Source organism: Bubalus bubalis, chromosome 16 (assembly GCF_019923935.1).
Source record: "Bubalus bubalis isolate 160015118507 breed Murrah chromosome 16, NDDB_SH_1, whole genome shotgun sequence".
NCBI classification, from domain to species: Eukaryota; Metazoa; Chordata; class Mammalia; order Artiodactyla; family Bovidae; genus Bubalus; species Bubalus bubalis.
This window is the reverse complement of record NC_059172.1, coordinates 44106890-44130791: the sequence shown is the minus strand read 5'-3', so window position 1 is coordinate 44130791 and position 23902 is coordinate 44106890. Positions and strand designations below refer to the sequence as shown.

The 23902-nt window shown below is 47.6% G+C and overlaps 1 protein-coding gene across 4 annotated transcripts in view; it reads left to right on the top strand.

Moving 5' to 3' along the window:
* Window positions 1-23902, top strand: part of GALNT18 (polypeptide N-acetylgalactosaminyltransferase 18) — a 391174-nt gene that overhangs the window by 223123 nt on the left and 144149 nt on the right. For all 4 annotated transcript variants that reach the window (XM_044929523.2, XM_044929525.2, XM_044929524.1 and 1 more), the window contains exons 4-5: window positions 21250-21433; window positions 22970-23167. In XM_044929523.2, coding sequence (XP_044785458.1) covers window positions 21250-21433; window positions 22970-23167 — 382 coding nt within the window. The remainder of the gene's footprint in view (window positions 1-21249; window positions 21434-22969; window positions 23168-23902) is intronic.

The window sequence follows — 23902 nt, the reverse complement described above, 5'->3', positions numbered from 1 at the left end:
ACTGTACCAATTCCTCATGGTTCATAGGAATGATAAGTCCAGAATAGCAAAGGTTTTGTTTTTTTTTTTTAATTTGTTGCTCCCCTATCATATATCGAGTACTGTCTTAGCACTAGAAATTAGTAGAGAAAAAGCCCATGCCTATATAAATCTGACATTTTAGCTACAGACACAGACAACAACATCAAAACAATAAAATAAGGGTTGATGTAATTCTTAGATAATTAAAAATGCTTTCAGAAAAACAAGACAGGGAAGGTGGATGGATGGATTGGAGGAGTGGGTTGATGAGGTAGTCAGGGAATGCCTTTCTGAGGTTATAAAGTTGAAGCAGAGACCGAACCCTGGGAATTAGCTGTGTTAAGATCAGGAGATGTTTGAGGCAGGAAGTACCCTTGACTCCTAGAAGAACAGTCATGGTCACTGGGGACTTCCTGACCCCTTGAAATAGGCAGTGTCTGTGTGTTTGCATGTGTGCATGCATGTATCTGTGCTTGTGTATGTGTGTGTGTGCATTTTTTTTTCAGGGGAAAAGACCTGTAGGTTTTATTAGACTCTGAGGTCGCTAAGATGCACAAAGGGTAAATAACCATGACACTGTTCTCTCTAGCCATGGTGGCAGAGAATCATTAGCTAGTTGTCCAGCATCCTTCTTTGAATGAGATGGAAGCCTTGCCTTTGGCATCTGGGCAGCCAAGACCCTCCCTGCCAATCCTTATATTTGGACCAGAAACAGCCTTCCTCTGGCTCCATCTGATTACAGCACCAGTAGATTAGAGAGCCAGAGCGCTCACCTCTCTTCTCCCCTTTCAGCCTCATCAGACACTTACACCCTTGGGTTAGCTGCTGCTGGGCAGGCTGAGGTTGATACTTCCCACCCCAGCAGCCCTGATCCCCAGCCTCAGGTCATATGCACTTCTCTGCACTCCCCATGGGACCATCCTCTCACCTGGCACCCATTCTCGAGTTCCCTTTTCTCTTGACCAGTCTGTCCATATTGTTGAGCAGGCTTCTGAGAGAGGAGGTTTGTTTTCAACTCCGCCTCATGGTCTCCTCCTCTGACTCACGGCCACCTCCCACACGTGCATCCTCTCTCCAGCATCCCTGCTTCTCTCCATAGTAACCTGTTCACGCATTTCTCCGCTGGCGTCACTTCATCTCTAAACATACCCCCTCGCACTCTCCTCACGCAATGTCCTGCTTGATCCAGCTTTTGTGGATTCCAGGCCAGAATCAAGAAAGCCAAAGGATGCTTACGAATACCATCAGCAGACCCAGCTGATGTCCTGCCAAGCCTTTGCTCTTTCAGAGTCAGTGGGGAAAAATGCAATTAAAGTACCACTCAACTATCCCAGTTCCTCAGTGTCCGGCCCAGACCTTAGAGACACGCTTCTGGGTGAGGTTGTCCAGTCCCTGGTGGATTAACAACAGAGGCAGGTTGCCATGGTTGGGGAAGGGTTAGCCGTCCCACCTGGCCATACCCACAGCAATAAGCAACAATGCCGCCCTTGTCCTCACCAGGGTTGGAGAGTCTCCTTGGAGCTACTTGAGGTTCACATCAAGTTTAGGTGGATGTGATTTGCCTACAGAAGGTTGAGTTTCCCCTAACATTTTCTCAGTGTTCTAGCTTCCATCTCTGGCAAGAGGACCCCAGACTGTGGTTCCTGAAGCTGTGCCGTCACCTTTCTCCTGGTCTCTGGGTCCAGTTTTCCCATCTCATGGGATCATTGTAAAGATGAAATGAGATAATATAGATGAAGTACCTGGGCTTCCCTGGTGACTCAGATGGTAAAGACTTTGCCTGCAATGTGAGAGACTGGTGTTCAATCCCTGGGTCAAGAAGATCCCCTGGAGAAGGGAATACCCACTCCAGTATCCTTGCCTGGAGGGTTCCATGGATAGAAGAACCTGGCAAGCTACAGTCCATGGGGTTGCAAAGAGTTGGACCCGACTAAGTGACTAAAACACACACACAGAGTAAGTACCTAGCACATGGTAGGTAATCAGACAGACTAAGTTCCCTTTCCTCTCCTACTTCCCTTCTCTCTGTTTCCTCTGGGGCCATCTCCTCCTCTTCTGGTTGAAGTCACTTCACCATGACTAGGCTTCTGTTTGGGGCTCTCTGGGCTATGGGCATCATAACAGTCATTGGGATTCAGACACCATCCATAAAGGAGTTCTGATGCGGCAGCTTTCAGGGCCTAGATAGACAGGGACTGAATCTTATCTGAGGATGGGTGTCTGATACTATGTCCTCCATATTTTCACTGAATGAATGAATGATTTGAAAAAGATGACAAAAAGCCCAGCTTCTGAGGCTGGAGACCAACACAGGCTGATGCTGCAGAGCTGATTCTGTGTGTGGAGTTCTCTGCAGAAGTCTAGGCACAAGGTCAGACCTGCCCAGGGACCAGGCAGGCCTCACACCTGGGTGACCCATGAGTTGTTTCCATGGTAGGAGCATCAGGCCTGGATGCTTTAACTCCAGATGTTCTAGGGGAGCAAGGAACTCATCACAGGCCAGGCACAGTCAGCATGTGGACAGGAAGGGTTTAAGTGACCCTGGAAGTGGCCAGACCTAGCTTTGACATGCTCATGACAGGCCAGACATGCTCATTCCATGTCCTACTGGCTCAGACAATGGTCCCTGGCCCTTGTTAGAGACCCAGGATAGGCCTGAGTGAGGCTTGGGGCTGGGTGAGGAACTCACAATAATAAGTAATACAATGACTCGTATTAATTGGGGAGTGGGAACCAAAAACCTCACTTGCTTGACTTTCTGGAAGGGGGCAGTTTCTTTTGCTGCTATGGTACATTTTAAAATTAATAAATGGATAAAAGGTCTTTCCTGACATTTCAGCTGATTTCTCAGAGACCTTAAGGTGAAAGGATACCAAATAACTTCCTTACAACTTCTTAATATTTTTTTAGCCCAGCCTTCAGGTCCCCTTACAACCTGCACACAACTCATTGAATCTGTTCCCCCAAGCTCAGCTGTTACCCACATTTGGCGTGCCTGCCACTCACCATTTATCAAATGTGCATGTTCATGCCTCTCAGGCTTTATGCATGTTATTTTTCTTCCTAGGACACTTCTTTCTGTCCCCTTTTATCTTCCTATAGCCAAGTCCCGTCATCCATCCATTTGAGACAAACTCAAATGTCATCCCATGACGCTGGTCCCATCCCATGCTGTATTATCACAGCACCTGGTGACAACCACTTTTAGAATATATTTCAATGCACGAAAATGATATCTATCCAGTTATTTCCTCCCCTGCACTGTGAACTTCTTGAGGGTGGAGCTCAGACTTACTCCACATGCCCAGCCCCAAGCACCCGGCCTGCCGCGTGCTGAGCGCTCCGGAAGCATCTGCCAGTTGAACACCTGAATGAAAGGAACACGATGGGACATGAAGTGAGGAAGAGCAATGTGGTCAATATTTGGTGCCTGTCTGTCAGGGAAGTAATATTTCTTGGATTTTCTGAAGCAAGTCTTGCTAGAGGAATATGAGGATACATGTTGCTGAAATAACGGGGTCTGAGAAAAAATCAATAATTCCAAAGGCCTGCAAAAATGACGCGACTGCTTCTAGCTGTGAACGTTTGCAGACTTTATAGAGGGCAGCTCCTCAGCGGGGCTGCTCACCCACCTGGTCCCACAGTCTCCTGCCAGCGGTTGGGGTACCTGTAATTACCTTGCTGCTGTTTAGTGGCTAAGTCATGGCCAACTCTTTTGCAAGGCCATGGACTGTAGCCCGCCAGGCTCCTCTGTCCATGGGATTTCTCAGGCAAGAATACTGGAGTGGGTTGCCAGTTTCCTCCTGCAAGGGATCTTCCCAACCAGAGATCAAACCCACATCTCCTGCATGGCAGGTGGGTTCTTTACCACTGAGCCACTGGAATCCTACCTACTTACCTACGTCCTGCATCCTGATGGCATCTCTAGGTCCCTCAGCTCTACCTTTAGTAGCTTTAAAGGAAGAGGAAGGCCAGTGCGGGATGGACAGGGGAGCCCAAGAGCCAGCCAGCATTAGCTGTCCACATCAACATACAGGCATAGGCATCAGTCCGAGGCACTAAACTAAAAACAAACACAAAGCAATGATTCCAGCAGTTGATTTTTGTTGTTGTTGTTGTTATTTCCACTTGCAATGCAGCACAGCCTCAGCAGCCTAGAGCACTCAGTGAGTTTTATTAGACAGCTCTCACCCTCCCGGAACCCAAGCCTAGATTTGCGTCTCTTTCAACCCCAGCCTCTCCCAGTCCCACCAGAACTGAAACCTGGACAGAAAAGGCTTTGCCTGGGGCAGGGGAGGAGGGGACAGTGCTGGGCTGGCCCTCTGTCTTCTCAGGCCTCATCTCTGCTCAGTTTCATGGATGAGGCTGGGCAGTCCAAGGCTGAGAGGTCATGGGAGGGATGCGTGGGGGCCAGTCTTACTTTCTAGGGGGCTGCCTGCTTTGTCTGGTTGTGCCACGCCAGGCTGAATACACAGTTCATTTCACTTCTCAGCCTGGGGCCTTTCCTGAAAACCCAGCCCCTTGCTGAGACCAGCCCACAGCCCTAAGCCTTTGCTGGAGTTTCCCCTGAGATCCACAACTTGTCTCTGGCTTTCCAAATGCTTTCCGCTTCCTCCTCTGTGTTAGATAAATGACATCCCTGCTCCTCTGTGGTCAATATCACCCCTGCCTGGAGATCGTGGCTGCCAGGTCCCTTCTCCATCACTGTCTGCCCCTCACGGTGCTTGCTTTTTTTTTCACATACACAGACTCACTGCCTGACATCAGAGAATAAATCCATGTATGTATGTATGCATTGCTGGTCTCCATTAATAGTCTGTGAGTCCTCGAAGGAAGGGACCTAGGTTTTCTCTTTGAGATCATTCAGTCTGGGCAGCAGCTGGCCCCGAGGGATGCTCTGTGAATGACTGAGTACTGAGGCAGTAGGATGTCTTCCCTTGAGCCAGAGTTCACATGTCCATTTTTACCCTGGAAAGTTTGGGTTCTAGAAGGCTGGATGCTGGCACTGGACTTGAGTGGCACAGATGCGGTTTGGATCCAGGCTTCACCGTTAGTAATGTGATGCTGGGCGAGTTGAATCTGCTTTCTCATCTAGACGGTAGGGCTTGTGCTAGATCCTTCCTCCAAGGTCCAGGTAAGGACTTAGTGTGACAGGTCAGAGGAAGGGCTGAAGACAGTGCCTGGCGCATGTGACAACAGCTGAGCAATGTTGGCTGTAAACGTTTCCCAACACCGTGGTCAGAACAGGCGGCGGAGGGAGTAGGACCTGTTCAGCTTCTGTGGACCCCCAGGAAGCAGCAGGGGTGTGGAAAGGATGACGTGTTTCTCAGGGTTATTCCATTTATTGAGGGGATTGAGCAGGAAGTTCAACAGTGACCTTGAAGAGGGGAGGTGGCAAAGCCTGGCTTCCTACTGGCCTCCTGCCCCTGGGACTAAGTCTGAACCTTGCCACTATAAGCTGTATGATTTCAGGGAAGAATCTTCATGTTACTAAGCGTCAATTTTCATCTGTGAACAAGGACCACAGTACTGTTTAGCCTGCATAGGACTCACCGGGACGATGCGTATGAAACAAACCAGTGAGCCCAGGTACCACTGTTGCTTAGCAGCTGTGTGGAATCTTCAGAAAGTGGGTTCCAGACAAAGTGTGATTTTTTAACTCCTGTATAGGCTTACCAGAAACACCACTGGGTTTTGGGGGTATTTTCCAGAAAAATCTCCAAACCTTAGCTTGAAGACTTCTTTCTGTTCCAGGTGCTGCCCAGCCAGCAACATCCCTCCATAAATGCCAGGCTCTGTTGGACTCTAGGGACAGGAAAGAGGAAGACCCATATTCCTCTGCCAAGTGCTCACAGTCCAGTGGGACATTGAACAAATCAGTGCAACGAGGGAGGTGGAGTCCCGGGGCAGAGGAAACCAAAGACAATAAGCCCCGAGATCTTTCTGGAGGTGTTAAATCCTCGTCACCAGGACACATTGAGCTGAGACACCATTCATTCATTCCTGTAAATGTGTTTATAAAAAATCAGAATGAACATGGATGCCACCCCTGTTGTATGCCAGTCTTGGTGGGTGCCCAAAGCCAGGACAGTTTGGCAGAGCAGGTGATGCTAGGCTACACTTCTGGCCTCACCTTTTAGGTACACACAGCTGCCTTCCCACTGCCCCTATTTGCATCTCTTTATCTAGGGGTTTTCTCCAAAGCCAAGGCAGGTTTCTCTGTCATGCACAGAGCAGCCTGGATATGCTTAGAACTAGCAGGCCCTAGGAGCAGCCCTCAACAGTGACTATGGGAACTGACATATGGATACCCTGGCCCCCTTGTCCTAGCCTCATTTCACTCATTTGGGAAATAGGCGTAAGAGTGTAAAAGGTCCCTGCTTCATGGATGTGCTGTGAATGAGAACCAAGGTAGCACAGGCTTCTTTTGCTTTTTATCTGCTTTAAATCATAAAGTGAGGCTGATGAGACACACTGAAGTACCCAGCACAGAGCCTGGGCTGATGCTCATTAAGTGCACCCTCCCACTGCTAATCCCAAAGGTAGGAAATGTGTTGAAATGCGAACTCTGAGGCCAAGCTGCCAAGTTTGGTTGTCAGCTCCACCACTTGTTAGTTACAGGCATGCTATGCTATGCTATGCTATGCTAAGTCACTTCAGTCGTGTCCAACTCTGTGTGATCCCATAGACGGCAGCCCACCAGGCTCCCTCATCCCTGGGATTCTCCAGGCAAGAACACTGGAGTGGGTTTCCATTTCCTTCTCCAATACATGAAAGTGAAAAGTGAAAGTGAAGTCACTCAGTCGTGTCCGACTCTTAGCGACCCCATGGACTGCAGCCTACCAGGCTCCTCCATCCATGGGATTTTCCAGGCAAGAGTACTGGAGTGGGGTGCCATGTTACAGGCATAGTTCACTTTATTATGCTTTGAAGATACCGTGTTTTTTTGTTTTTTTTTTTTACAAATTGAAGGTTTGTGGCAATCCTGAGTCAAGGGAGTCTATCAGCACCGTTTCCCCTACTGCATTTGCTCACTTTGTGTATCTAAGTCACATTTTGGTAATTCTCACAATATTCAAACCCTCCACCAGCAAAAAGATCACAACTTGCTGAAGGTTCAGGTGACAGCCTTTTTTCAGCAATAAAGTATTTTTTAGATAACACATACACATTTTTTAGACATAATGTTATTGCACATTTAATAGACTATAGTCTAGTGTAAACGTAACTTGTATGTGCACAAGAAAACAAAAAATTCCTGTGACTCATTTTAGTGTGCTATTTGCTCTGTTGCAATAATCTGGAACCAAACCCATGATAGCTCCGAGATTTGCATGTGTTTGAACTTGCATGAGTTACTTAACATCTCTGTGCCTCAGGTTCCTCATCTATAAAATGAATTACTATTAATCCTTACCAAATTGAGTTCTCATTAGTATTCGGTGATTTAATAAAAAGAAAGCCTTGCACATAGAAATTGCCCCCAAAGGAGTGGTCAAAGGATGAAAGGTCAGGATGGGAAAGGTTTGGGGACTGAATATGAAGTGGCCAGATGGTGAGTGGCCCCCAGGAGGGTCAGTGGGATCCTGTGCCTGGGGAAGTCCTGGGCCTGGGCAATTTGCTATAGGCCCAACTTTCCCAAATAATGCAAGGGTCCCTGCTTCCAGCCTTAGACCCATTCCTTCAAAAAGGAGGAAGGGAACAAAGGGGTTCAGGCTAATGAGAAAATAATAGCCCCACCTATTAAGTAATTATAACATGCCAGGCAATACCTTACAGAGCCCTATAGCAACTAAATAGGTAGATAGAGTTATTCCCATCTTAAAGATAAGAAAACTGAGGCTTAGGGTGGTTAAATTACATACCCAAAGTTACACAGCTGATGAATGGCCTGCCTAGGATTTAAATGAGGGCCTTCCTGGTGGCTCAGATGGTAAAGAATCTACCTTGCAATGCAGGAGACCCGTGCTCGATCCCTGGGTGGGGAAGATGCCCTGGAGAAGGCAATGGCTACCAACTCTAGTATTCTTGCCTAGAGAATTCTATGGATAGAGGAGCTTGTGGACTACAGTCCATGGGGTTGCAAAGAGTCAGATACAACTGAATGACTAACACTAAATTGAATAAAGATCAGCTTTCATTCCAATCCCAAAGAAGGGCAATGACAAAGAATGCTCAAACTACTGTATAATTGCCCTCATTTTACATGCTAGCAGTATAATGCTCAAAATCCTTCAAGACAGGCTTCAGCAGTACATGAACCAAGAAATTTCAGATGTACAAGCTGGGTTTAGAAAAGGCAGAGGAACGAGAGCTCAAATTACCAACATTTGTTGGATCCTAGAGAAAGCAAGGAATTCCAGAAAAACATCTGCTTCAGTAACTATGCCTTTGACTGTGTGGATCACAACAAACTGTGGAAAATTCTTAAAGAGATGGGAATAGCAGGCCACCTACCTGCCTTCTGAGAAACCTGTATGCTGGTCAAGAAGCAACAGTTAGAACCAGACATGAAACAATGGGCTGGTTCCAAATTGAGAAACGAGTACATCAAGGCTGTATATTGTCACCCTGCTTATTCAACTTACATGCAGAGTACATCATGTGAAATACCAGGCTGGATGAATCACAGGCTGGAATCAAGATTGCTGAAAGTAATATCAACAACCTCAGATATGCAGATGATACCACTCTGATGAAAGAAAGTGAGGAAGAACTGAAGAGCCTCTTGATGAGGGTAAAAGAGGAAAGTGAAAAAGCTGGCTTAAAAATGAACATTCAAAAAGTTAAGATCATGGCATCTGGTCCCATCACTTCATGGCAAATAGAAGGGGAAAAAATGGAAACAGTGACAGATTTTATTTTCCTGGACTCCAGAATTACTGCAGATGGTGACTGCAGCCATGAAATTAAAAGATGCTTGCTCCTTGGAAGGAAAGCTATGACAAACCTAGACAGCATATTAAAAAGCAGAGACATTACTTTGCCGACAAGGGTCCATTTTTCTAGTAGTTATGTATGGATGTGAGAGTTGGACCATAAAGAAGTTTGAGTGCTAAAGAATTGATGCTTTCAAACTGTGGTGTTGGAGAAGACTCTTGAGAGTCTCTTGGACTGCAAGGAGATCCAACCAGTCCATCCTAAAGGAAATCAGTCCTGACTATTCATTGGACGGACTGATGCTGAAGCTGAAGCTCCAATACTTTGGCCACCTAATGCAAACAGCTGACTTACTGGAAAAGACCCTGATGCTGGGAAAGATTGAGGGCAGGAGGAGAAGGAGGTGACAGAGGATGAGGTGGTTGGATAGCATCAACTCCATGAACATAAGTTTGAGCAAATTCTGGGAGACAGTGAAGGACAGGGAATCCTGGCGTACTGCAGTCCATGGGGTCACAAAGAGTTGAAAATGACTTAGCAACTGAATAACAAGGGTTTAAACCTCTCTCCTAAGCCTCTGATCTTGCAATAAAGAAATAAAATCTTAAAGGCTAAAAGCAGAGCACTTCAGTTCTTCCTTATCACCCACCCCTTCATGGGATCCTTCCTGCTGAGAATAGATTGCCTGGAGATGTTCTGGAGCTGAGGAGAAGCACATCAAACCTCCTGAGCTGACAGGCACAACAGCAGACTGAGGTGTAAATATGTGTGCAAAGCCCACACCTCTGGGTTTCCTGAGTCGTGAATCAGCCAAGCTGAGGCTGCGGGTCACACAGCCTGAACAGCAGTGATTTGCATGAGTACTGAGCTGACTTACAGCCTGGGGGAGCCTTCACTTTTCCCCTGGAGGATGCTCAGAGCTGCATCAGCAGGACTTGGACCCTAAAGCCTGATGTCAGTCCTCACTGGTCATCCAGAGGAGCACCAGTGTTTCTAGCATCCCATGTCTGTTTTCCAAGGAGGAAAAAAGAAAAAAACCTCTTCCTCTGGCCTTTCCTTCCAGTTAAAGAGCAACAAGCAGGGGAGGGAAGCGTTTCTAAAGAACCTGAGCCAGGTCATATGAGGCAGGAAGACGATTTTCAAGCTGAGGGAGTAGTTTATGCAAAGGCACTGTGGCACCACTGAGCTTGGTGTATTTGGGAACATGACGGGTGCAGAGTCTGGCAGAAGAGTGAAAAGCAAAAAGGGACCAGGACCTGGTATGCCAATAGCAATGGCAGGGGGTGGGGAGTAGGAGTGGGCATAGGGAAGCTGGTACTGTAGGCATTTACAGAAGCTTAGACTCTAGGATCTCAGGATCATGGGACTTGGTATCTGAGAATCTCAAGATTTTGGACTCATAATCATAAAGTCTTGGGCTCTTCTTCCTGAGATTTTGATCATCAATTTTCTGAGCTAGGCAACACTCGAACTCTCCAACTCTGGCACAAGATAAGTTAGCACCAAAATTCTGGTTGGTCTCTGACTTAACTGCTAATGGCAACGGTCCTTCCCCAGTGCCAGCACATGGGCCCAGCCTCTGGGATCACCTTTGCCTGCTGGGACATCAACAGAGCCTGTTCTCAGCCTGGATTTAACCTGTGGTTAATGGCTGGACGCCAGTATTTTCCAAGGCTTTGAGTTCTTGGTCACATCCTCCCTAGAAGCTCACGGGGGGCCTACCTACCTAGTACTCTTGAGCTGGAGAGGCTGGACTGGAGCAATGTCCACTCTGCTGGACCCCCGACATTCATGGCATTTTTAATAAATCCTGGGATTCCTGCTGAGAACCTTCAGAATAGCAGGAGCATTTTATGTCTTGCAAGCAATTTCACGGCATCTGTGCCGGTGCTCACCTTTAGTTTACAAGGGTTTCCTTCTCACGTGGCCCCAGAGAGGGCAAAGGCAAGTCGGTCCTTTTCCAAGGTCTTCTAGTCCATGAGGCCCACTGAGGTCTGTGCGTCTGCTTTTCTCATTTTCATTTTCTGAGTTACTCATGGTGGAAACATAGGAGAGCGGATGGAATAGAGAGCCTGGTGCTCTGGCCCTGGGGGAAAAAGAGCTGGGTTCTTTTGCTAGCTTTTCATATTTGGGCAAATCTGGGTGTGGCAGGAGCCAAGCGGATGTCAGCACTCAGAAGCCCCTGCCTGAAACTGAAGGGTGCTGGAGCACATGCCTATGCCCCAGACTGGCCCACGGGAACACCCGGATGGATTCAGGCAACCTTATGTCCTTGGAGCCACAGTGGATTTGCCAGGCGTGACTGCACTGTGAATCCAAAGGTAACAAGCACTCAGTCTGAGGCCCTGTTCCCTCATTTCTTGATCTTGCTTGCTTAAGGATTTGTATCCCAGAGAAACTAGAGTTTGTGTATAAATGATCTATCTGCCCTCACATCAAAAGAAAGCTGAGTCTGTCAGTCTAATTCCTTCCCTTGGGTTCTAAGGATACGTAGCTGTAAAAAAAAAGAGGCTGTTTTCCTCCCAGAACAGATCTGTGATCATAGAATGCTGCTGAAACCTGGGACACGCAGCTCCTTTGGTGGACAGTGGGGCAGGTGGCAGAGCAGGGTCTGTGCAGTCAGGCGGATGTGTTTGAATCCCTGCTCATTTTTTACTGTCTGTGTCATCTTGGGCATGTCAAGTCTGATCTTTGAACTCTCTCTTTTATCATTTGGAGATAATAATCTGTGGGATTAAGGACACAGATTCGAGGCAGGCTGCCTGTATTTGCATCCCAGCCTAACTCCTCTAGCTCCACCTCTCTCTGCTGGGGTTTCCTAATGTATGGAATGGGAACGACAGTACTGCCTACCTTGAGTAGTAGTACAGTCGTTGAGAGGACTGAATCAGTCATATATAAACCCGGTTTGGAACAGTACATGGCACATGATAAGCACCAAATAAATTCCCATTAGCTATAAATGTCATTGTTGGTAGGGTGGTAGTGAGATTTCAGTACCAACCTAGAATAAGGTACAGCAAAATCTAGAATAATGTACAGCACTTCAAAAGTGCTTAATATGTAATTGCTGAATGAATGAATAAAGAACGGGATGGACTGACATAAAGCCCTGAGCACAATGCCCATTATATAGTGAGTGAAGGGAAGCACCCACAGAACCACAGCCTTTCTGCCTTGGCCACTGGAACCAGTGTGCTTGGCTGACCTGGACCGCTGCCGGCTGATCATACTTTCCAGTCTTTGCACATCTCTTCTGAACTTAAAGTCAGTAGCATCAGGTGAGTAGCCCAAAACCAGCTATGATGGGAGAGTATGTAAACTACAGACATTGGAAGATGTTATAAATCAGGTTTTCGTTTGTTGAGAGGGAGAGAAAAAGAAAAACAAAGAGAGAGAGAGATGGAGAGTTGCACATTGACTGGCACCCAGCACACATCTTTGACTGTCCAAGGGACCATTTATACATCATCCACCTCAATCATCTTTAGAAACCAGTTCTAACCATTTTGTTGCAAGATCCAGGATCTTTGGGAAAATAAGACATTTAGGAGCAGATAAGAGGCTGTTAATGGATGCTAAGAGCTTGGGTTTGGAGACCTCACTAAGTGAGGAGTACATATTTCATGTGGGTTTTGGTGATCACTCATGCCTGGCTATGATACAAAAGAATAGACCTGGAAACAAATGGCTGGGTCTGTTAATAGGCAGTAATTCTGGGACTTGGAATAGCTGAATTAAAGCCTGGAAACTCGGAAGATTGTGACAATCTGCCTGGACCCTGTGACCATATTTTATATGCTGTCTGTGTGGCTCCTAGGTGGAGCCTTTCTCTAAGTCCTGAGTAAGGAGAACCATTAAAGGTCATTCCAGAGCTACTTCAGTATCAATTGACTTTGAATAAGTGAAGCTATTAAAGGAGTATATGGGAGAGAAGAGGGAATGGCATGGAAGGCATTTGTAAACTGCCCAGGGTTTGAAAGCCTGTCCAGAGTGATCTTAAAGAAAGAGCAATTCACAAAACAAGGCTGCTCTTGGGCTGGAGTCTCAGGCTGGTCTATTCTTCTAGGGTTGAAACTGCTCAAGCCCAGCTCACCATGATTCATTGCAGGACCGTATGAGTCCACAGTCTCCCTCTGTATTCTTTAGGGGTGGCGGGGGAGGGGGTGGGCTGGCATTTTCTTTTATTTTTTAGATCCCCCAGTGAGTGGATGAGCAGCTAGGTAGACAACCATTGCATCCAAATGAATAATTTCTCTTTTAAAGTGTTTTGACACATCATTGGTGTTTCAATGGCCCTAAATGGCTTTAGAGGAAAGCCAGTTAATCTTCTGATCTGAGGAAGATCAGCTACTGTTCACTTTTGGAGGAATAAACAGAAATGTGCTGTGCTTTTAATCTTCAGATTAGCATCATTGGCAACTAGCAATTATTAGCCCTTGTCAGTGGGGTGTTCACCCACCCCTCCCAGGCAGCTGGAGGGAGCGGGTGGCAACTCTAATCTAGGCTGGGATTTGGAGGACAGCACTGAGCTAGTGGCAGGACTGGGTGGCATGAAAGTGTGCAGATGGGGAGAGGGGCAAACAAGAGTGTGCCTTGTGCAGAGGGCAGCGGGGGCCTTACAGAGGACTGTCCGAATCATTTGATCCAAAGATGACTACGCAAGAAAACGACTGCCAAGTGAAAGGCCTGCCGTCGGAAGCAGCCAGGTGGAGCCCATGGGTTTGGGAGAATGAAAAGGACAAATAACTATCCAGCCAGGTCGTAGGGGAGACTCTTTCAGACTCTGACCCTCTATTGTGGGCTGAAACCACACATAATTCTAGAGGAGGCTCCTTTCCCACCTGTTATTGCCAGTCTTCATTTATTTCAGTTGTTACCAATCTTGGCTGCCCGTCAGAATCTCATAGGGAGTTTATACCTGTTGCTGAGCCCTTTTTATAGGAGCAGCTCCTGCTTGGTTCCAGCCAATCGCTGCCAAGCAGGATTGCCTTGCAGACCAAAGAAATACAGATGCAGGACCAGGGCTGCCAGTTTGAAACTCATGCATGCTCAGATTTCCAGAATGGGACCTCTGTTCATTAAGAGCCCTGCAGGGTTTCTCAAACTCAGCACTGCTGACACTTTGAACTGGAAAACTTTTGATTGTGGAGGGCTGTCCTGTGCATTGTAGAATGTTTAGTGGCAGGCATGCCGTAGCCCCCTCTCCAGATGTGACCATCAAAACTGTCTCCAGACACTGCCAAATACCCCCTCAAGGGGTGAGAATGTGGCAAAATCACCCCCAGGTGAAAACCACTGGGCTCGGAAAGTAACAGAATATGAGTCTTCTAACTTCAGCCTGTGCTCCCCTGCCTGCCCACCCACTGCACCAAGCACTGCTTCTCAGGCTCAGGAGGCCCAGTCAGTCAGAAGTCTCAGCGTCAGGGAGCACTGAATCAGTGCCCGGAGTTCTTTTGCAAAAATCTCTCCCTTTCCTGCTCCTCATTCTCTCTCACCCACCCCCCTCTTCTTCCCTCCCTCCTTTCTCTCTCCCTCTCTCTCCCCATCTCTACCCCGTCCCCTCTCTGTGTAGACTACAGCACATGCCTTTTAAACATCCAGCAGAATGAAAGCTCTTTACGGACTCTCCTGCTCACAGTTAGAGCCATAGCAGCTGATCAATGGCTGGTACACAGTGAGTGCTCATTGTTTGTTGAATGAATGAATGAGTGGCCCCTCCCTTCATTCTTCCTTCCCCCAAACCTCCAGCAGACAGGAGAAATGATTGTCTGAGCACTAAGAGAAGGATGAGGAGCTGGACCTGGTTCTCTGTGACAAAGCTGGGCAGGCTGGTTTACAAGGATGCCCGTGCAGCCATCTTTCATGGTGAAGCCCCATTGGACGTCAGTGTCTTGATCCTTTATTTTCCTTTATGCAAGAGATAAAGAGTATCTCATTAGGTGTTAAAATCCTATTAACAGCCATTGGTACCAGACTTCTGTTCAGCTTGCATTATGTTTCTTTTAGGGTGACTCTGAGGAGCTAATTGCTTTTCATTTAGCAGTACAAGGGGCATATATAGTCAGGGAAGAAAGGGCTCTGTCAGACCAGCCTGGTGAATGTTGCATTTTCACTTGGCATCTAAGTCTGAAGGGGGAGAATAGCAGCTTGCACTCAGCTGGCCCCAAGGGGAGGCACGGGCTGGGGAGGGTGGGGAGTGGCCTGTGACCTCCTAAGAGCAGAATGTTGTTTCATCAGCACAGCTTCCGGGAGTGCTGATGTACAGAGGTCGTTCAGAGGTCAGCAGAGCAGGGATTTGTGGACAGCAGGAGAGGCGGAGGAGCAACACAAGCAGGAGGGCATCTGGCCCCATGCAGGGTGCAAATTGTATTCCTCTGGCAGCACTGGTGGGTGAGTTAACAGCTCTGCCATTGAGTCTACATCTGACAAAGCCGCAGAGAGCGGACTCCCTGCCTCCACTTTCCCAGCATGGTAAAACCAATGCGAAGCATGGCCTTCCCCTTCTTTCCACATTTATACTCCTGTCCTGCTCTTATGAAGACACTTTATTAAAAATTATTTATAGGTATTTCAAAAAACAAAGTAGCTACCAAAGGTAAAAGACAGTGCAGCTTTTAGACTGCAACTTGAAAATTAAAGCTTTAACAAAAGCAAAAATGCTGGTAGAACCCTGTGATTCATCATTATATTGTCTCCAAGCTTCCTAGCAGCCTTGGCAAAAAAAGTAAATATAACAGGTTATGTGTTTGTGTTTAAGTATGAAGAAAACCTCAAGTTCTTTATATGTTTTTTTGAGCTAAGTTCTGAGAGGTATTCCATGTACATATAAAATAGGCAATATCTTACACAACAGTTTTCTAGCACAAGTTGAAATGTTTTTGATATTGTTCTTCCTTGCTTTGGCAGTTAACAAAGTTTAAAGGAAAACATGAAAATCTAATTAAGTAAAGGGACTTTGCCAAGACTGAACCAGTATTGTCAAGGGCATTTCAGGCCTTTAAAAATTTGTTTAATAGCAGTTGTTTAGTGTGGGCTAAGGGAATCCTCTCTTCTAACCAGTAGCTAATATTTGAGATACAACAGACTGAGAACAGAATCTTTTTTCCCAGCTGCTCCATCAGAAATCTTTATTCTGGTTAACAGCAAAACTCAGAGGTGCAAAGGGGCAGGCAACTTCTACAAGAAGCAAAGACTTCTCATCTCTTGCTGCCACCTTCCAAGCTGGCTCTTCTGTGTCTGGTTTCATTTCCTGTGCATCAGGAATTCACAATCTTATTTTAAACCCAGCACTGTTCCTAGACAATAGATCCCATTTTATTAGCTTTTGTGTATAGCAAACCACCCCAGAAGTTCATGGCTTGAAACTGCAACCATTCACTGCCTCACGATTCTGTAATAAGCCCAGCTTGTCTCTGCTCTATGATGTCAGCTTGGATCACTGATGTGATCTACTGGTGGTTGAAGAATCCAAGATGGCCATATACGTGACTTCCTGGGAAGTCCAGTGGTAAGACTTCACCTTCCAATGCAGGAGGTGCAAGTTTGATCTTAGTCAGGGAGATGAGATCCCACATGCCTCAGGGCCAAAAAAAAAAAAACCAAAAACATAAAACAGAAGCAATATTGTAGCAAATTCAATAAAGACTTTTTAAAAAGTGGTCCACATTAAAAAAATAAATAAAATATCCCTGGATGGGCTTCCCTAGCAGTCCTGTGGTTAAGACTTGGTGCTTCCACTTCAGGAGACGCAGGTTTGATCTCTGGTCAGGAAACTAAGATCCCACATGCTGCACAACATGGGAAAAAAAAAAAAAAAATGGCCTCACTCACACCTGTAGGGCCTCAGTGAGATGACCTAAATGACCAGGACTCCCTGGGCTGCTCATCCTCTAGGAGGCCAGCTTCCTTACTTTGGGCAGCAAGTGAGCAAAAGCAGAAAAAGCTGCAAGGCCTCCGAAGGCCTAGGCCTGGAATTTTCACAGGGACCCTTTGGCTGCATTCTGTTGTCCCAGGGTTAGCTGAGATTCAGTGTGCAAAGCAGCCACCCAGGAAGAGAATTCAGAGAGGCGGGGTTCATGGCACATCAGTTCAGTTCAGTTCAGTCACTCAGTCGTGTCCGACTCTTTATGACCCCATGAACCACAGCATGCCAGGCCTCCCTGTCCATCACCAACTCCTGGAGTTCACCCAAACCCTTGTCCATTGAGTTGGTGATGCCATCCAACCATCTCATCCTCTGTCGTCCCCTTCTCCTCCTGCCCTCAATCTTTGCCAGCATCAGGGTCTTTTCCATTGAGTCAGCTCTTCGCATCAGGTGGCCAAAATATTAGAGTTTCAGCTTCAACGTCAGTCCTTCCAATGAATATTCAGGACTGACCTCCTTTAGGATGGACTGCTTGGATCTCCTTGCAGTCCAAGGGACTCTCAAGAGTCTTCTCCAACACCACAGGTCAAAAGCATCAATTCTTTGGTGCTCAGCTTTCCTTATAGTCCAACTCTGACATCCATACATGACCACTGGAAAAACCATAGCCTTGACTAGACGGACCTTTGTTGGCAAAGTAATGTCTCTGCTTTTTAATATGCTGTCTAGTTTGGTCATAACTTTCCTTCCACAGAGTAAGCGTCTTTTAATTTCATGGCTGCAATCACCATCTGCAGTGATTTTGGAGCCCAGAAAAATAAAGTCAGCCACTGTTTCCCCATCTATTTGCCATAAAGCGATGGGACTGGATGCCATGATCTTCGTTTTCTGAATGTTGAGCTTTACGCCACCTTTTTCACTCTCCTCTTTCACCTTCATGTCACATCACTTGGTGGCAATGACCCACAGCCCTGTCCCAGCAACAGCTCAGTAACAGTGGTCCCCACAGGCAGTGTCCTCACCTGAGAGTGGGGAGGGAGACCAGGGATCTATCCTCCCTGGGGGCAGGGAGAGGGGTCTTTTGGTGCTAGCCCAGTCTCTTTCCAAGTTGTGTGCACTCACCACTTAATGACCACCAAAAAAGTCCAAACATCAGGCTTAATGAGCTCTATGTAAGATCTATGAAGATCCTTTTTGGATCCATGAAGAGTGGACCTTTGAAATGATGAAACAGTATGTATTTTAAGAGGCCTCCTGGCAACCATGCTTGAAGACCTTGTAAGCGTGTGAGGGGTACACTGACCTATGCCACTGTATCAATGACTTCCTGCCGTTACTGAGCCAGCCGGATCCCCAGGCCTCCCCAGTCAGTGGGAGAGCGCAAGGTCATTTTCTTATTGGTTAGAGTGAGCTGCACAGCTGAATTTTCTCTAGGCTGAATGAGAATGCCTGACAGCCCCCACTGAGCCTAGCCCCAGACAAGGGTCACACTGTTTGACAGGATGAGTTGAACAACCACAAAAGCCACATGCTCGTCACTTTTGCAGAAGCTGGAAAGCTGGTTGAGCTAGATAACAAAGCATTGGATAACAGAATCAAGGGGAAAAAACATTCTGACTTCAGAGAAGTGCTGTAAATCTTTGAAAAGATTGAAATAAAGGGGTGTAAATGAAAGATCCTTGTTTTGACTCGGAGCACTGGAGTACACACACACACACACAAGCATACACGTGTGCATCCACTCACACCTGCATCCATCCACTCACACCTGCATCCATGAAGAGATGGGATGGAGGAGGCCTGACTCAGCAGCATCACATGAAGAGAATCTAAGTATATGTTTCTAGTAAGGTCAATTTGTATCAAAAGTAGGCAGAGTTAATGTGACCTTAAGCTATTATGATATTAATGGGTACATCAATTCTAGATTCAGGGAGGTGATTAGTTCCTTCTAGTCTACACAACTCAGTTTGCTCCAGGGAAAAAATAGGCCAATTTCTAGCTTTGTAATTTAAAAGCGTTAGAGAAAAACTTACATTTTTAGGAGAAGTTCACCGTGATAAAAGAACTTGAACTTACATGAGATGAGGAAATACAAGGAGGAATTAAAGACATTTGACCTAGAGAAATTCACAGCAAGGACTTAAGGATGGTCTTCAGCTCTAAAAGGTTGCCACGTGGAAGAGGGACTTGATCTGCCCTCAGTGGTCCCCAAATGAGTGGAAGGTTGAGAAACTGTGGCATTTAAAGAGTAAAAGGAAAAAACATCTAATACCTGGAATAGATGGTACAGGGTTTTCTGTCATTGCACGGGCTGGAAAATCACTCATCTGGATCCACAGAGGGGATTCAAACCTTTGATGGGTAGTTGGTTCAAAATGAAATTCCAAGTCCTAACTCTGAGGTCTTGGGATTCCCAGGAACTTGACCAAGATCACAGAGCAAGGGAGTAGTTATCTAGCACAAAAGCCTGCCTCCCTCTTGGCTTCTTTGCCTCAGATTCAGTTTTCTCATCCCCTTAATGGTAACTCAGGCAGTGGTGCAAAAAGCAGCCTAGGGGCCACATCTTACGCAGCCTTTTGTTTGGCCAGCATCATGTGGTAAAAGACTTGAAACCAATACCTGCTACCAATTCCAGCAGTAGCCACCTTGCTCTGTTGCCTTTCCTGGGCATGCGGCCACGGCACACATCTGTATCTCCTATTTAGCTCCCGTGGCCTTGCTGCTTGCAGACTTCGGAGCTGGAGGCAGGCCAGAACAGGAAGAAGTGGCCCTGGACCAGAGCATGTGAAGAGGGCTTTGTCAGCCAGAGATGGATCCCTTGATTTGCAGGGACAGTCAGCTCCCCAAGCTTTTATAACTCCCACTATGATGGAAACTGTGAACAGGAAAGAAAGTGCTATGCACTTTTCACAGGTATCACTCCCATTTAATCCTCATAACAACCATATCTGTACCCTGGGGCTGCAGAGTACAAAGCACCCCAGACTGGGTGACAACATAAATGTATTGTCTCACTGTTATGGAGGCTAGAAGTCCAAAATCAAGGTGCCCCCTCTGAAGATGGGAGGGATCTGTCCCAGGCTTCCTCCCCAGTTTCTGGTACCCTCAAATGTTCCTTGGCTACTAGACGGCCGTCTCTGCATCTCTCCACCCTGTCTTCCTTCTGTGTAGTCTGTCTCTGTGTCTAAATTTCCCCCCTTTATTAATATAAGAACACTAATCCTATTGGATTAGGACCTAATGACCTATCTTAACTTGATTAAATCTGTAAAGATTCTATTTCCAAATAAGGTTGTGTTCTGAAGTCTGGGGTCAGACCAAAGCCTTTGGGGAGAAACAATTCAATCCATAATAGTCTGCCCTCAAATCCTCAGCCCCTCATTCATGTCCTTCCTATGTGCTGAGTACAGTCACTGTATCTGAACATCCCCATGGAAATCTAGCAGTGGTTTAATAACAGGTCATAAGGCTAATTCCATAGCAAATAGAATTAAAATGCTATGTTGCTGGCTCCAAGTGCTGTCCTCTTTCTAGTACCCCAGGCTCCTTCCAGGAGCTGCACCTCCCATGTGCCAGGTACTGTGCCAACTGCCTCCTGCCCTTTCCTCACTCCTAGTGGGCTGCCTGTCTGGCAAGACCCAAGATTGGACACCAAGAGACACGCGGCGCTCAGCCCACCTGGCTCTGTCCCAGAGCCTGGGCGTGGGCAGGCTGGTAAGATGGGAGGAGGGGCAGTTGGAAATCAAGTCCTAGGAAAGTGCTGTGGGTGGAAGTGGGTGAATGCGGCCCACTTAGGCCACTGTCTGGGAGGAGGGAGGTGTCATAGTGTGTTGCCTGAGCTGCTATGGAAAACACGATGAACATACTGCCCTGTTCTGCTGCTGCAGGGTCATATGTGGTTATGAAGATGCAGGGTAATTGAATGTTTAGCCAGGCCCAGGGACACCCAGCAACAGATCGATGCCAGCCACTTACACAGTTCTTGGTCACCCATTTCCTGGAAAGATAGAGTTCCAGGCAAGGAGTGGGTCTCGAGCTGTGATCTTTGCATATGGAGCTTTCTCTGGGGATTGGGGAGGACTGATGGAGAACACTGGGGAAGAAGGAAGACCCTGAACAGATGAGAAAGAATGGGGCTTCTGAGGTCATTAGACCTGGCTTGAACTGAACGCCCACTCATAACTTCAGGGTGTTGGACAAACTGATCAAACTTCAGAGCTGGATTTTCCCAAGGGCCTGTTGTGAAGATTAAATGCACCATGTGTGTGAAGCAGGTGACCCCTTCATGTTGCTGGGCATAATAAATACTGTTTTCACCTCCGTTTTTCTCCTCAAAGCTGAGCTGTGTTGGCCATCCTGGGGAATTCCAAGGAAGACCCGGGGAGGGGACTGGCCCCTCCTGCCTCTCTCTGGGGTCAGCTCACCCTGGAAGGGTGAACATCTTCATCATGCTAACAGTGCATTTTTCTCCCTCACAGAGGAGCTGAAGGAGAAGCTGACAGAGTACGTGGACAAGGTGAACGGCCAGAAGCCAGGCTTCATCAAGGTCGTGCGGCACAGCAAGCAGGAAGGCCTCATCCGCTCCAGGGTCAGTGGCTGGAGGGCCGCCACTGCCCCTGTAGTGGCGCTCTTTGATGCCCACGTGGAGTTCAATGTGGGCTGGTAAGTGCCCATTGGGAGCTGAGGAAGTTGAGTCCCATTGTGGTCCAGGGTGCAAAGCCCACTGGGATCTCAGTCATGATGGGGGAAAGGAGTCAGCATCTGGGTGTGCAGGTGACCAGGCACCATGCTGGCCCTTCAGGGTGGGAGAGGGTCAGGGATCAACAGGTCAAAACACAGTGTCTTAAGGGTTGGTGGCATAAAGGCCGACGTGGTCCTCTAGGAGACATGATGGGGGAGAAGAGTAAATGCCTGGGGCAGAGCGAGAGTTCCAGCCCAATCAAGGACCAGGCTGCAACCCCCGGGAAAGGGGAGCTGGACCAGACATGAACTGAAGCCCAGCCCCACAGACAGGGCCAAGACCAAGAGAGCAAAGGGAGCTAAGTACCCTGGGCTTCCTCCAGATTCCAGATCAGAGGTAGCAGAAAATCTCAGATTCATTCCACTGGTAAAACTAGGTCTTAGAGCACCTTTCTTTCTCTGGCCAGGGCTGCTCAGGTGCTAAGTGGGGCAAAGCCTCAGTGGCTTCAGCCAAGAAGAAACAAGGTACCTGATGCTGACATCCCTGCAGGCCGAAGGGCATGCCGTGTGGTCCACTGGGGGGTGGCTCTGCAGAGAGCCTGGGGGTGGGGGGGCCCGGGTGCTGGGGATGGCCAAGGGTACCACCCTCTTAGCCACTATGCCTGGTAGCATTGGGGTCTGCTGTCCCTCTTGAACTCTGAGCACCACCCTCTGCCTCCCCAGAGTAGAGTGAGGAGGGTCCTTTGGCAGGAGGGAACAGCAGGCATGCACACAGCATACTTTGACATAACAGGTCCGAATTAAGGCTGCAACGCAGTCATTTTTTATAGCTGAAGTCCCTGCTTGCCATTTGTTACTGTTTAAAAAGCATTTTCATTGGATTTATGGCCAGGAGAAGAGAGGGACACTTACTATTTCAAGCAGATTTGAATAAACAATTATGCAACAAATGCATTATTAATGAGAAGCTTATCATTCCTGTCTGCAAACATTTTGCTCGCCTGGTACCCAGGGGGGCTCGGGCTCTGTGGAAGCACGACCCCGCTCACCTCTCCTTGGGCGGTGGGGTGGGGGGGTGGGGGTGGCATGCCTGGAAGGGCTGAAGAGGCACCGCACGATGGGTGGAGACAGGTTTGTTCTCGCCTCCGTGTGTCTGCCGTCCTCATCTGCTTTTTCCTCCTGGGTGACACGCTGAATTTTAGCAAAATCAAAGCCCAAGTTGAAAGCTTCCCGTGGAACCTCAGAACTGTTTCTTTCTTCTTTCTTGAGTCTTGATTTCTTTATTTTTTCTAATGGAATAAAGGAAACCAAGCAGACATCAGGATCTAAGGTACTAAGAATCTGTCCGCTCAGCCTGGTTCACGCTGAATGAGGAGTCCTGCCTTGTGTAACCCAGCAGTATGGGGGTGGGAGGCAGAGCAGCTCTCCCTGGAGGAGAGAGCCAGGAGTCCCTTCCTCCTTCTGCAGGGGAAGGAGCTAATGAAGATGCCAATATCCCTCCCCCTCCTCCCTGCCTAGGGCTGAACCTGTACTCACCCGCATTAAGGAGAACCGGAAACGGATCATCTCCCCATCCTTTGACAACATCAAATACGACAACTTTGAGATAGAAGAGTACCCACTGGCGGCCCAGGGCTTTGACTGGGAGCTGTGGTGCCGCTACCTCAACCCCCCCAAGGCCTGGTGGAAGCTGGAGAACTCCACGGCCCCGATCAGGTAATGTATTCTTACCTGGAGAGTCTCCCTGTGTTGACTTCCAGACAAGGGCTCCCCGCCCAGCCTGACCCTCATTCACCAAACTCCAGCCCCATTATGGGGCAAGATGGGGTGGTGGAGAGAAATTACAAATGACCTTCAGTCACAGCTTACAGCCTCCGTGATCCCTTTTTTAAAAAGTTTAATTTATTTATTTTTCATTGGAGTATAATTGCTTTACGATATTGTATTGGTTTCTGCCATATATCAACATGAATCACCCATAGGTATACATACTGATGATCCCTTTTAGAGAAGCTGTGGCATCCAGAACCCATTCAAAGGCTCAGAGTTACTCATTTCAACACTTTGCTGTGGGACACCTGCTGGGTGCCAACTACTGTGCTGTGTGCTGGCCATCTATAGCGATCACCACTCGATTCCTGCCCTCAGAAGCCTAGAATATAGGGAAGACGGGCAAAAATATAATTGGAATAACAAATTATTCCCATGCTGATGGGAAGTGTGGGGGTGGGGATCCTTTATAGACAGTGTAATATTCACACTTGTTTTTACGGGTAAGTAGGAGATTGCAGGTTGGAGCAAGGACACGCATATTCACAGGAGCAGAGTGAGTTCATGGACACAGAGGAGGTTCAGAGGGTCTGGGAGGAAGGAGAACAGGGAGGCGGCAGCCCCAGGCAATGAGGCTGGCGCACCCCATGGCACTTGTATGCCTGGCTGACGTTTGAGCTT